This window comes from Ahaetulla prasina, chromosome 12, assembly GCF_028640845.1.
Source record: "Ahaetulla prasina isolate Xishuangbanna chromosome 12, ASM2864084v1, whole genome shotgun sequence".
NCBI classification, from domain to species: Eukaryota; Metazoa; Chordata; class Lepidosauria; order Squamata; family Colubridae; genus Ahaetulla; species Ahaetulla prasina.
In genome coordinates this window covers 25,760,102-25,773,401 of record NC_080550.1, presented here as the reverse complement: position 1 = coordinate 25,773,401, position 13,300 = coordinate 25,760,102, and the positions used below count along the sequence as shown (strand labels likewise).

Here is a 13,300-nt window from a genome sequence, read left to right as displayed (position 1 = left end):
CTTCTACGTGGCCTTCCTGGCCTGCTTGCCTCCCCATGCCTGCTTGCCTCCCGAGGTCCAGTCCCCTCCCAGCCTTGATGGGAGACGTGCCACTTTCGCTCCAGCCCGGCCAGCGGGTGGGTGGCCGGCCCTTGGGGGAGACACAGCTGCTGCGCTGGGGCCAAGAGGGGCAGTGGTGGCAGCACTTCATGTGCAGCCCCAGGACATCTGCCCTCTCTCCTGGAGTGCCACTGCCGTCCCAGAGCTTGCCTTTGCCTCTGCAGCCCACTGGCCCTCTTGCCCTTCTCTTTCTGGGCTCAGTGTGCTTCTGCTTGTTGGGCCACTTCCCTGAAGCCGGCAACTCCGCGGCCAGCTGTTTTGCTTGCGCAGTGGCAGCAGCATCGGCATGGGGGAGGCAGGCAATCCAGATGCCCTGTGCTGGTGCTTATTTGGTGCAGCTGCAGGCAAACCAAGAGACAGTGGGACAAAGGGGCTGGTGCATTGGGATCGCCTCTGCCTCCCTCATGTCTCTGCTGGTGCCACCATGCAAGCCTCCCATGAGGAAAAAGTGGCTGGCTGCAGAGCTGCCAGCTTTGGAAAGTGGCCCAACAGGCAGAAGCGCTGCGCCCAGAAAGAGACGGGTGAAAGTCATTCTGCGCTGAAGCAGAGGCATTCCGAATCTTCAGCGTATCCCAGGATTGCAATGCTAAAGGCTTGGAACGGAGCTGCTATCATGAAAGGCAGGAAAATGGGGAGGAGGATTTTCCTGCCTGTCATCCATTCCTGAAGCTCAGCACAGACTGAGGGAAGGATGGTAGGTAGGAAAATTCCCCTCCCCATTTTCCTGCCATTCGCGACAAGGAGTGGCTGGGAGGGGAGGGGCGGGGTGAGGCACCCCTCGATGTGAGTGATGTTGAGTTGGCCACACCCACCCAGTCACATGACCCCTCACCACCACCAAGCCATTCCCACCAAACCACGCGCACAGAACTGTTAGGAAATTTTTTTTAAAATTTCATCCCTGGTGCATTCCAAGTCTGTTATTCTGAACTAGAGTTTATGCAAGGCAGGTTATTCCTTGTGACTCTCTGCGGAAGCAAAAGTTGGACATTAAAGAAGCAAGAAAGGAAGATATTAGTGCTTTTGGAGTTTGATGTTGGGGAGAGTCCCGAGAAGACTCTGGACAGCCCAGAACACAAATCAAGGATCATTGACCAAATCAACCCAGAGTTCTCACTTGAGGCAAGTATGTCCAGATTCAAATTATCCTTCTTTGGACCCATTATGCAAAACCCCAGCTCTCTTTTTCTGAAGAAGGTTCTGATGCCAAGAAGGGTGGCAGGAAAGAGAAGAAAAATGTGAAGCTGCAAGGTGGAAGGACTCGGTTACAGTGGCCATGAGTGAACTGCTGGGAGAATTGAAAGAACGGATCATGGAGAGGTTGTCATGGACAAAATCTCTATGTAGTTGCTAGAAGTAGAAAATGATTTGACAGCACATAATCAAAAAGGCAACAGGAGAGAAGTATACTTTTAGATCTGCCAGATTCTATTAATGTAACCTTAGAATAAACTACAGCTAGTTCTCTGGGTGTGCTTCTTGTCTGGACTACCATGCAAGGCTGGCAAGTTGAAAGAGGAAAATGCAGGCTCTAAATCCATTTCATAATCTTCTAGATCGAAAGGAGCAGAATGGTTTGGCACCTTACCTGTTGAACTCTGAGTGCAACATTCTGAGAGGATTGCAGCTTTAAAGACAGAAAGGACAGATGAGCCAAAGATGGAGAGAAAGGAAACTGGAGAGGAAGCAACCACAGCAGATGAAGCCAAGGCCAATTTTGCAGTTAGTAAATTCAAGATCAAATGTTTCTTGGGAGGATCTAGCCGGTCCCTATTGAAGGCACTGGGATAGCTATTCTTGTTGTTAAAGATTGTACAGCTTGATACAGAGGAATTACTATGCAACTCCCAGAAGCTGACTGATGACAGTAATCCTAAGGATGAGTAACTCAGATGCTGGGAATGACATCTTTCAAGAAGAGACTTGGAAAACCAGCTTTCACAGGCTCTTGTTCTTTAATGCTGCACTGATTAGGTGATATGGGGAAAATATCAGAAGAGGCAATCCTAGCTAGGGAAGGGGATCAAGAACGACATCTGGAATGTTACTGAGAATCCCGGAGGATATGAAGAGTGTGACAGTAATCCCAAATCTCACCCACACAAGTGGGAACAAGGATCTGAGGCTGCTCTTGTTCTCTCCTTTTAACCATTACAACTAGAGAACAAGGAAGAAGTGGAAGGAATTAAAGAAAGACCTAATATATATTAGTGTCACCTGTGAAAATCAAAATGCATCCACTGACAAAAGGGGGACCTGTAACTGTGTCATGTCAGGACTGAGACTTGAGATGCCAAACAGTTTGGATCATTGCCTGAACCAGTTGATCCTAGCTTGGGATCCTCGACCATTATGCCCTTCAAGAGTAAACTGTTGACACCAAAATAGGTTGCAACTTTCTGGTCTCCTCCAAGATAAAATAAGTGCCAGAAACAAGCTTCAGTGGGTTATCTCTTCCTTCCACACATGGCAATCTCCTGAAGAGCATTTTATAACATCCAGCCAAATTTCCACACAAAAATGCATTGCAACCAAAAGAAAACACAAACCAAGGATGGATATGAGAAAGATAACACAGACACTGAAGTTTTAAAAATCAAGCTTGGAGAAATTACTGATAAAATCAAAAAGGAACTGTGGAAAGTCATTATAGTGAGGACTTCTCACCAAAACATTCAGTGACAGAATGTTCTGGAATGTTCCTCTGCAGAGGAATAAGGCCAAGCATGCGATGATGCAACTGGTGGTGTTGGTTTTTTCCCCCCAAAATTGAAGCCAGTTTTGGGAAATGCTGAGTTGGAAAATGCCATCCACAGCAACCTGGCTAAGAATTCCTCCTATTCGGGTTTTCACTCTACTGTATTTTAACCTCCTTGGAGAACCTCTATCATTTCTGAATTAACTTTTTCATCCCCACAGCAACCTTAAGGCCCATTTGGCTGACATTTGGTTTTTGTCAGCCATGAAGCCCAACCAACTTCTAACGTTCAAAATGTTGGCACGAAACATGCTAACTTGTAGACCTGCTCCGAGTAATCTGGTCGCTCCAGCAACAAAAGGGTAAAGAATTTGGTCTGTTCTATATAATGCTCCAAAGTTTGTTCCAGACAAGTTTGGTTGAAATAATGGCAATCCATTTTCCCAAAGTGAGATGTCACATTTTGCCCTTTGCGTCCTCTCTCACAATACATTCAGGGGGGACTCAACATGGCAGTAATAACCGCCAGGGCAAAAGGAAAGAATTGTGGAAGGCTGCACCTTCTTGGCCAAGATTTAACCCATTTTACTATCAAACATGCCCACCATGGCTGGATGAGATGGTTTCTTACCTGCAGAGTAGCCGACCCTCAAACTCGCCTATTTCCTGGGGAGAGAATTTCACTTGGAGGGACTGAGATTTCCCAGGAGGGATCTTCCCACTGCTGGGCTCCATGAAGAATGGAGGGCGGGTGACCACTGGGAAGACGTAGGAAGAGAAACTCTCCAGCAGGCTTCCCAGCTGGCTGAAGGGCCGGCTAGGCTGGGCCTTGATGGAAGCAGTTGATGCTCTAGATGGGTCCCCTGGTGAAAGGAACAGTTTATTGACACATGTCTGCAAATACTTACTTTCTTCAGACTGACCTTCTGTTTGCTCCCCAAAATGGCTCCCTCCCGAAATTCTCAGACTGTAGGATATTAAACTGAGGAAATCTTTAAAATGAATCATCTATTGAGACACTCATCTACTGAAAGAAAGAAGCATTTTCTAGTTTACAGCAAACCACATCCCCGTCAACTGATATTCCAGAGCTGTTTTCCGCAGTTCAGTGTCCTCCAGAGTTTTGATTTCTGCTCCAGAACATCCATACCACGGGTGTCAAACTCACGGCCCACAGGCCAGATGAATCACGTGCTGGCTCCGCCCCCACCCAGTTTAGTGAAGGGGGGGGGAAATCCCGATACGTTATGTGACACCGCTGTGACGTCGTGAGTTTGATACCTCTGTCCTAGACAACAAAGTCGTAGCTGAGAATTCTGAGAACTGAAGTCCAAATCTGCGATAGCCTCTTCAGAGACTGTTGCAAGGCACAAAGGATGGTGGAAGACAATGCATAAACCAAAACAAAAGTCCTGCAGCATAGTTCTTGAGATCCTTGCAACAGGTGATTGTTAGGGAAGGAAGAGTAAGAGGAAAAGGGGCAGAGAAAGCTGTACCTTCTGGGCTTGTTGACAAAGGTTCAGTAGCAAAGTTGACAGCCTTCCCACCTTCTTCCATGACTACTTTCCAGGAATACTCCAGTTGCACATTCCCCACGTTGGACAGCTCCACCCTGAGAGGGCAACAGAGCAGGGAAGAAATGAAGGCTTTGCTCAGAGCTGGGATATATGAGAAAGGAGATCCAAAGGAGGTAACTGTGAGGACTGAAGGATCAAAGTCAGACGCAAAGAGGATGTAGGTGAAGGACAGGCAAAGTCTTCTTGATCATAATATTTTATTTGATCTCATCTTACTCACATGAACACCCTTGTTTGGAAGAGCAACGTGTCTCTGAAGTGCAAGGCATCCACATCCATTTTATACTGGGCAAAGTCAACGTTGGCACTCACTCGAAGCACCAGTTCCTGGCTATTCTCCTCCACAGTCATATGAGCAGGTTCTGGATCAGTCTCTATCACCTGCCCCAAAAACAGAAGGGTCAGAAGCAGCCCAGAAGGCTTGGTGCCCACCATCAGAGCTGCAGGCTGAAGTCTCTTGTTTGGCGGCTGCTCCAAGACAAGCGGGAAGAGGAGGAGGCCAGGAAGAGCAACCACCAGGAAAGTCCTACAAAGGCTGTGCTCTCTGCACATGCCACCGTGGCTGTGATGCAATTGCCTCAGGAGTACCAGTGAAGAAGGAGGTGGAGCAGGGCTGGCTCTCCTTCCTTCCTTCCATTCTACAGACCCTACACTTAGCCTGCCATGTCTGGATGGCCCTTAGATATGGTAGTAAGGGGGCACAGAGATCATCAGGATTTTTGCAGCAGCAGCAGCAACCCAGATATGGTACTTTACATCCATGAAATCAGAGGTGCTGAATGTGCTGAAGATGCACTGAAGGCAGTGGATGGGTGGCCATATAGGAAGGGTGGTTGGCACAACTCTTAGATTCTGGTTTCTTACCTTCTTTTTTGCTGGACGTATACTTGTGATGCCTTTTGACACATCCACCCATTTGACAGTATGCAAGCGATCATCCCAGTCCGGGACCTGGTCAGCAGGGCACTGGAAGGCAATTCTGGACACCTTGCACCTGAAGAGCTGCTCCCTGAGGGTGACGGGCAGGCTGGGCTTCAAAGCCAGAATGATGTTTTTAGTGCACTTTGCATGGAGATGGCCAACCTGGAGAGAAGGGTATTCAAACGTTTGAGACGGACAAAATTCTGAGAATCAAGGAAGCATTCATCAGCATTCATGTACTCTGGGCCATTTCACAGATACATCCACCTATTTTTCTTGGCAACAATCTGGAAGAGGCTTGCCCTCGCACTTCTGAAAGGCTTCCTTATCTAGCAAGAGCTACCAGTGCTCCCAAGCTGTACTTGAAAAACAAACAATCTTTTTTTTTATTTCATTTGTCACAACAGTATACACAAACATCAACATAAGAAAATCAATTACATTATAAAAGAATATATATATGTATATATGTATATATGTATATATGTATATATGTATATATATGTTTTCTGAGGTTTTCGCGGGTGTTTGTAGGTAGGTCTTTGGTTATTCGGGTTTTCTCCCGTGTAAAATTGGAAGTGTCTTGGCGACATTTCAACGAAGTCTCATTCGTCATCTTCAGGCTTCAGCTTCGTGCTTCTGGGAACAATGTGTGATTGCAGCTTTTTCTTCCTTTTTAACTGCTAGTGGGGGTTTGAACTGATTGGGTGGGAGCTTGGCTGTGCTCTGATTGGATGGGGGTTTTTTTGTGCTCTGATTGGCTGGGGGTGTGTCCTGTTTGGGTGGGGGCTTGGTTGTGCTCAGATTAGTCTGAGTTGCAGGGGGATTTGAGCTGGTGAGCTCCATTGCTGTTGTTTGGCTTCGTGTTTGTGGTCGTGCTACATCTTCATAGTGGGTGTCTGTCTGCTGCATGTATGGATTGGAGGGGTTTGAAATGGCTAATGTTGCAGCTGCGGTCTGGCTTCTGGTCCTTGGTCGTGCTTCCTAATCAGTGTGGGTTTGGGTCTGCTTTCTGGGTGCATGTGTGGTGGTGACATCCTGTGTGGACCTCGTGAGCCAAGACACTCATCTCTAGAACAAAACGCTTAGCTGACGAACAACACCTAAAAACCGAACTACACACTCTCACAAATGTACTAACATCCAATGGATTCCAGAGAAATAAGATTACCAAACTAATCCAAAAAGAACCCCCCACTAAAATCCAAGACAGAGAACAAGAGAACAGCACAGCCCTCCTCCCATATATATAAAAGGTACCACAGACAGAATCAGCAAGATCCTCCACAAATATAACATCAAGACAGCATTCTGCACAAACCAAAAAATATCCACCATCCTAAGAAACCCCAAAGACAAAATTGAGTTAGAAAATCAAGGAGTATATGAAATCCCATGCACCGCCTCCCCACCACATACATCGGACAAACCAACAGAAGAATAAGTGCACGCATTGAAGAACACAAGAACTCAGTCAAAAAAGAGGAACCAACTTCTTCCCTGGTCCAACACCTTAAAGCCACAGGACACGATATTGACTTTAAAAAGACCAGAACCATCGCCAAAACTGAACACTTTAACAACAGAATAATCAGAGAAGCCATTGAGATAGAAAAACGCCCACACAGCATGAACAAACGAGATGATACCTCCCGCCTACCAGCCATTTGGAAACCCGCCCTTATTGACAAACGAGTCCCTAACACGAGGAATGACACCAGAACCACACTCACGAGGTCCACACAGGATGTCACCACCACACATGCACCCAGAAAGCAGACCCAAACCCAGAAGCACGAAGCTGAAGCCTGAAGATGACGAATGAGACTTCGTCGAAACGTCGCCAAGACACTTCCAATTTTACGCGGGAGAAAACCCGAATAACCAAAGACCTACATACAAACACCCACAAAAACCTCAGAAAACAAATATATATATATCACACATTGCTCCCAGAAGCACGAAGCTGAAGCCTGAAGATGACGAATGAGACTTCGTCGAAACGTTGCCAAGACATTTCCAATTTCCAATTTTACACGGGAGAAAACCTGAACAACCAAAGACCTACATACAAACACCCGTGAAAACCTCAGGAAACAAATATATCACACATTGCTCCCAGAAGCACGAAGCTGAAGCCTGAAGATGACGAATGAGACTTCGTCGAAACGTCGCCAAGACATTTCCAATTTCCAATTTTACACGGGAGAAAACCCAAACAACCAAAGACCTACATATATATATATATATATATATACATATACATATACATATACATATACATATACATATACATATATATATATATATATATATATATATATATATATATATATACACATGTCTTTGGTTATTCGGGTTTTCTGTATATGTACTTCTCCACCCCAGGCCACCCCAATGAAGCTGTTGAAGTGCTGTCCTGGTGCGTGGAAGCCGTACGGGTCTGGATGGGGAGAAACAGGCTCAAGCTTAATCCCTCCAAGACGGAGTGGCTGTGGATGCCGGCACCCCGATTCAGTCAGCTGCAGCCGCGGCTGACTGTTGGAGGCGAGTTATTGGCCCCAAAGGATAGGGTGCGCAACTTAGGTGTCCTCCTGGATGAACGGCTGTCGTTTGAAGATCATTTGACGGCCGTCTCCAGGGGGGCCTTCCACCAGGTTCGCCTGGTTCGGCAGTTGCACCCCTTCCTTGATCGGGATGCCTTGTGCACGGTCACTCATGCGCTCGTTACCTCTCGCCTGGATTATTGTAATGCTCTCTACATGGGGCTCCCCTTGAAGTGCACTCGGAGGCTTCAGTTAGTCCAGAATGCAGCTGCGTGGGTGATAGAGGGAGCTCCACGTAGCTCCCATATAACATCGCTCCTGCGCAGACTGCACTGGCTGCCTGTGGCCTTTTGAGTGCGCTTTAAGGTGCTGGTTACGACCTTTAAAGCGCTCCATGGCTTAGGGCCTGGGTACTTACGGGACCGCCTGCTGTTACCACATGCCTCCCACCGACCCGTACGCTCTCACAGAGAGGGACTTCTCAGGGTGCCGTCCGCCAAGCAATGTCGGCTGGCGGCCCCCAGGGGAAGGTCCTTCTCTGTGGGGGCTCCCACACTCTGGAACGAACTTTCCCCGGGTTTACGCCAAATACCTGACCTTCGGACATTCCGTCGCGAACTGAAGACGCATCTTTTTATTTGCGCGGGGCTGTCTTAAATTGAATTTTATCTTTTATCAATTTTTAAACGGGGTTTTTAGTATGGAAATTTTTAATTTTAGGCTAATTTAAATAAGTTTTTTAAATGGTATTTTAATCTGTATATTGTATTGTTTTATCTTGCCTGTACACCGCCCTGAGTCCTTCGGGAGAAGGGCGGTATAAAAATCAAATAAATAAATAAATAAATTATATATATATATGAGCAAAAGTATGCAACAACCATGTTAATTTGTTATAACGAAAGGGAACAATAGGACAGGAACGGTAGGCACATTTGTGCTCTTATGTACGTCCCTTATTGTCCTCTTAAGAATGGGGTGAGGTCAATAGTGGACAGTTTTTGGTTGAAGATTTTGGGATTTTGAATAGAGACTATAGAGTCTGGTAATGAGTTCCAAGCGTTAATCTCTCTGTAAAAGTCAAGTAACTGCTGAATGACATGACAAAAAGCATGTTAAATCAGGAATGAGTGTATGGAACCCCAGAATCTCATTTTTGCCTCCCTTCCCAATGGATGGGACCAAAATGTTTTGCTCTATGTTTTAACTATTGGGGGAATAGGCAGCAGGGTCAAACTATATGCCTGGTTTCCCCTTCCTTCAGAGGCAACTCCCTCCCCAAATAGGCCCCCCATGATGCCATGGACCCCTCTGAAGACCAAATATGGGAAGTCCCAGGCCTGCCAAAGTTAGGAATCACTGGAGGCGTACCGACCTACCTGTGGGGAGAACTGGCAAGGGCCCACAGCGGGCCATTCAAATCTCATCACATCCGACTTGCTGTGATTTGTTATTGTGAACGCAGCCTGATACAGCTTCCCAATGTGGCAATCTCCAAACTGGATGTGGTCCATTCTCACTGCTGTCGGAGAAGAGGGCAAGCAGTCAGGACACACACACACCTGGCAGCTACACCTGGAGCCCTTCCCATCCCCTGTGCTGGCGAGACCAAGCGAGGCAGAAGGAGGAACATTGTACCAGAGGCTCTGCTGACCTTGCCTTGCCCTCAAATTGCGCATCCCCCACCCTTCCCGTCAAGAATGGCATCCGATTCGGCCAGTTCATGAATTAAAGAGGGAGAGAAAAAGCATTCAGTTGATGAACTGAGAGAAGACGTCCAACATTCAGACCTCTTCTCTTTCAGGACAGGAAAATGGGTGGAAGTGGCCTGGCCATGCCTCCACAGAGCAAGGCTGGGTCTCCTGGTGGAAGCCCTCTTGCTGGGCAAAGGAAGAGGAACAAGTGATTTGGGCCCTTTGTCCTGTGAGCCTTGAGGAACAAGAAGAGCCTTTGCACCCTCTGCAGTTTCTCAGGCTGACTCACCCTCTCCTGTGTTCTCATCTAGCTGCCCCTCAATGTCCTCTGCATCGGTCTCAGCCACTGGGCTATGAATATTGTCTAGCGTGACATTATCCTGGTAGCCTTCGCCAACCATCTGAATGCTGGTTTCTTCATACTGGTTGTCCACAATAGAGAGGTGGATCAGCCCTTCGACCCGCTGGACCAAGCTGGGCTGAAAAATCACGTCCAATTCAGCTGCCTCCCCGTTGTGCAGCACCAACGAGGCCGTGTGTGGTTTTCGGACTACAAAGATGCAAAGAGTGAGTATGAGTGCTAAAAGTGTGGAAAGAGTTCCCTTGCACTGTAGCAGAGACCCATAGCGGCCCAAAGACAGCTAGTCTGCACTCGCACTCGGCCCTCATCCCCTCCTTCCCAGCGCAGACGGAGCTCTTGCCCCAGGCAGAGAGGCAGCTTCTACCTCCATCGCTGGACTCGCTCTCCTCATTCTGAGAAGAGAGGTAAATGCACTGGGTGGTGGGCCTGGGCCTCAGGGTGAAGGCCCCACTCTCATCGGACACATCCAGGTACAACTGCAAGAGGGAACAATGCAGACAATAAACACCCTGAAATGGGACCCATGAAATTTGGCAAACTTTATAAAACATTTTATGACATAAAATTATCATAAAGTATTTTATGATCTAACAACAATGTCATAAAATATTTCCCGTGCTGATGTTTGACTGTGCTGTAGAGCTCAACGGGGGCTACTTTCAAGGCAGAAACATATTCTCTGAATGTATCCCTGAATTTTTAGGACCTTTTCCAGGGCATTAGAAGCCCTGTGACTGTCGAAGGCCTTGAGGAATCTAGTAAGGAAATCTCTGGCACAACAATATTGTCTAGCTCTCCTCATAGTTATTCAGCACCCACATTTTTTAGGGAAGAGTCTTGAGTCTCAGAAAGCTTTCCACAGCTCTGATTTCAATTGGCAACATGGAGACTACCTCAGGAACACTGGATTTCCCCAGTCTGTCTTCTCTTGTCCTTCTATCCACCCTCCCCCGCAATCTTAGCTGTCCTTGTTTTCTGATCCCTGGAAACAGGGCAGCTCTCAAAGAGGTGGAAGCAAGAGAGCAGCACTAATAGCCCAGCAAGGAAAGATGGCAGAGAGAGCACAATGGTGCTCTAACTGCTCCCCACTCAAGGCCCCTTTGCTAGTCTGCGATTGCTCTTCTGAGCATTGGCCGCTACCTTGACTAAAAGGCTGCCGCTGTTCTTAAGGACAAGGGGGAGCACTTCTGTGTGCCCTAAGAGGAGCCTTCTGAAGAGGAGGAGCGGGTTCCCCTTTTTATTGCGAAGAACAGGGCGCACAATGGTGATCTGAGGAAGGCTGCCATCTCCACTGACTTCAAAGGACAGAGCTCTTGATCTGGCAACCACACTGAAAGACAAGAGAAAGCATTGTTCTTATGTGCAGATTAGGAAACATGCCCTCTTCAGCAGCCAGTTGGGAATTACCTGGGCATTGCATCTACTGAAGCCTCAAAAATGCACTGGTAGTTTTGCATAGCCTGTGGTGAGAAGGTCAGGGTTGCAAAGGCATGCGAATGACTGGCGATGGACATGCGCACAGGATGGAGCTCAAAGGTGTCACTGATTCGGGCAGTGGACTGAGGAAACATCCATAGAGGAAGCAGAAGTTCAGAAATCACCCCAGAGAAAGCTCTGAGTAGCCCACCCACCACCCACCACTCCACCCGTTATACACTATGGAGTTTGGCTGCAGTATATTTCTAAGAGCTGTGGTGGTGCAGTGGTTAGAATGCAGTACCGGCTGCCGACAGTTCGGCAGTTTGATCCTCACCAGCTCAAGGTTGACTCAGACTTCCATCCTTCTGAAGTGGGTAAAATGAGGACTCAGATTGCTGGGGCAATATGCTGACTCTGTAAACCGCTTAGTGGGGGCTAGGAAGCACTGTGAAGTGGTGTATAAGTCTAAGTGCTATTGCTATTTCATGACTCAACCTGCCTGTAATGGGAATGGACAACCTCATCTTTCTGTCTATTCTAAGAAAAATCAGGAACAGCCGTGTGGGATTGGCCTCTCTAAATCAATGACTTCCAGAGCATCTACCCATTCGCAAGACAGGCAGGCGCAAGCACTCACCAAATTGCTACGTGATTAATGTTCATCTGAGCCTCCCATGAAATGAAATCGGACAATGTTACAAAACATGTCATGCAAACACTGTCCTCCTCTTACCTTGGCGGAAATGGGCTTGGTGGTCATGACAACATCGCAAGGGATCCGGCCAGGGTTGGAGATCTTGAAGCGGGCTGTTGCCTGGTGCCCAACCAGGACATTGTTAAAGAGAAACTTGTTCTCGTCTGTCACAAACACCCCTTCGCAGCCTATGGACTTCAGCACCTGGTTGAGATTGCCACTGTTACAGATCCGATGCTCCTCGTAAATGATCCCTGGATTGTCAGTCACAAATCCTTGGGAAACCAACATGACAGCAACTCTCAGGGACTCTTTCCTCATCATATGCACAAGACCACAGGAACTGCAGGAGGCAGTTTCAGCAAGGATCCTGGCAACTAATCAGCATTCCCCAACCCCTTCTACTAACTTCAGCTGCCTGCCTTCAACCTGAGAACTGTGAGGTTGACTTTTGCACTACCTTCAGGGGTGCTAGAGAGACATTCTCCCCAGACTTGAAGGGTCTCTGCTGAGATGAGACAACTGAGACAAAAGTTGCCTTGTCCTCCCTCCTCCCTGAACAAAAATAGGAATAGGAATAGAATAGAATCTGGAAGGGGCCTTGGAGGTCTTCTAGTCCAGCCCCCTGCTCAAGCAGGAGAACCTATCCATTTCAGATAAGTAACTGTCTAGTTTCTTCTTAAAAACCTCCAGCGATGGAACACCCACAATTTCTGGATGTAAGCTGTTCCACTGGTTAATTGTCCTCACTATTAGGAAGTTTCTCCTTAATTCCAGGTTACTTCTCTCTTTGATTAGTTTGACATCCCTGAATTAGAAGACCTCCAAGGTCCCTTCCAGTTCTATTTCTATTATTTCTATTTCTATTTCTAGATTCCCTACCACCCTGGGCCCCACCACACCTTACTTCCCAGGAGGCCTTGGCTAGCCACCAAGGACATTTATCTCATTAACAGGAGACCAAGTTCCCAGCTCAGAGAACCTCATCCATTTCCTTGGGGGTAATAGTATCAAACTCATTCCAAGTTAAAAAGCCAGACTAGGCTTCTATCAGCCTCAAAGTTCTGGCTAGCATTCAGCTGACATCCAACTTAGAGTGAATCTAAATGATTTGATACGAAGTGAGGTGAGAGGAACTTCTCTCACCCCTCTTGCAAGGTGTCTGGCCTTCAATAGTAGCAGCAGTCAAAAGCCTGGGCATAAGAAACCAAGACTGTGTTCGCTGAGCACAGTCCACCCATGTCTCCTGCTACATCTCCATCTGCCCTTAACTACACTAATATTCATGCCT

The 13,300-nt window shown here is 47.3% G+C and overlaps 1 protein-coding gene across 1 annotated transcript in view; it reads right to left on the bottom strand.

Annotated features, from left to right (window-relative positions):
* LOC131184418 (hydrocephalus-inducing protein homolog) overlaps positions 1-13,300 on the bottom strand; it is a 64,068-nt gene that overhangs the window by 41,510 nt on the left and 9,258 nt on the right. The window contains exons 8-17 of the mRNA XM_058155651.1: positions 12,049-12,284; positions 11,304-11,455; positions 11,037-11,226; positions 10,261-10,372; positions 9,825-10,085; positions 9,221-9,363; positions 5,239-5,457; positions 4,595-4,755; positions 4,294-4,409; positions 3,429-3,660 (exon numbers count right to left, since the gene is read on the bottom strand). Of these exons, the coding sequence (XP_058011634.1) occupies positions 3,429-3,660; positions 4,294-4,409; positions 4,595-4,755; positions 5,239-5,457; positions 9,221-9,363; positions 9,825-10,085; positions 10,261-10,372; positions 11,037-11,226; positions 11,304-11,455; positions 12,049-12,284 (1,822 nt within the window). The remainder of the gene's footprint in view (positions 1-3,428; positions 3,661-4,293; positions 4,410-4,594; positions 4,756-5,238; positions 5,458-9,220; positions 9,364-9,824; positions 10,086-10,260; positions 10,373-11,036; positions 11,227-11,303; positions 11,456-12,048; positions 12,285-13,300) is intronic.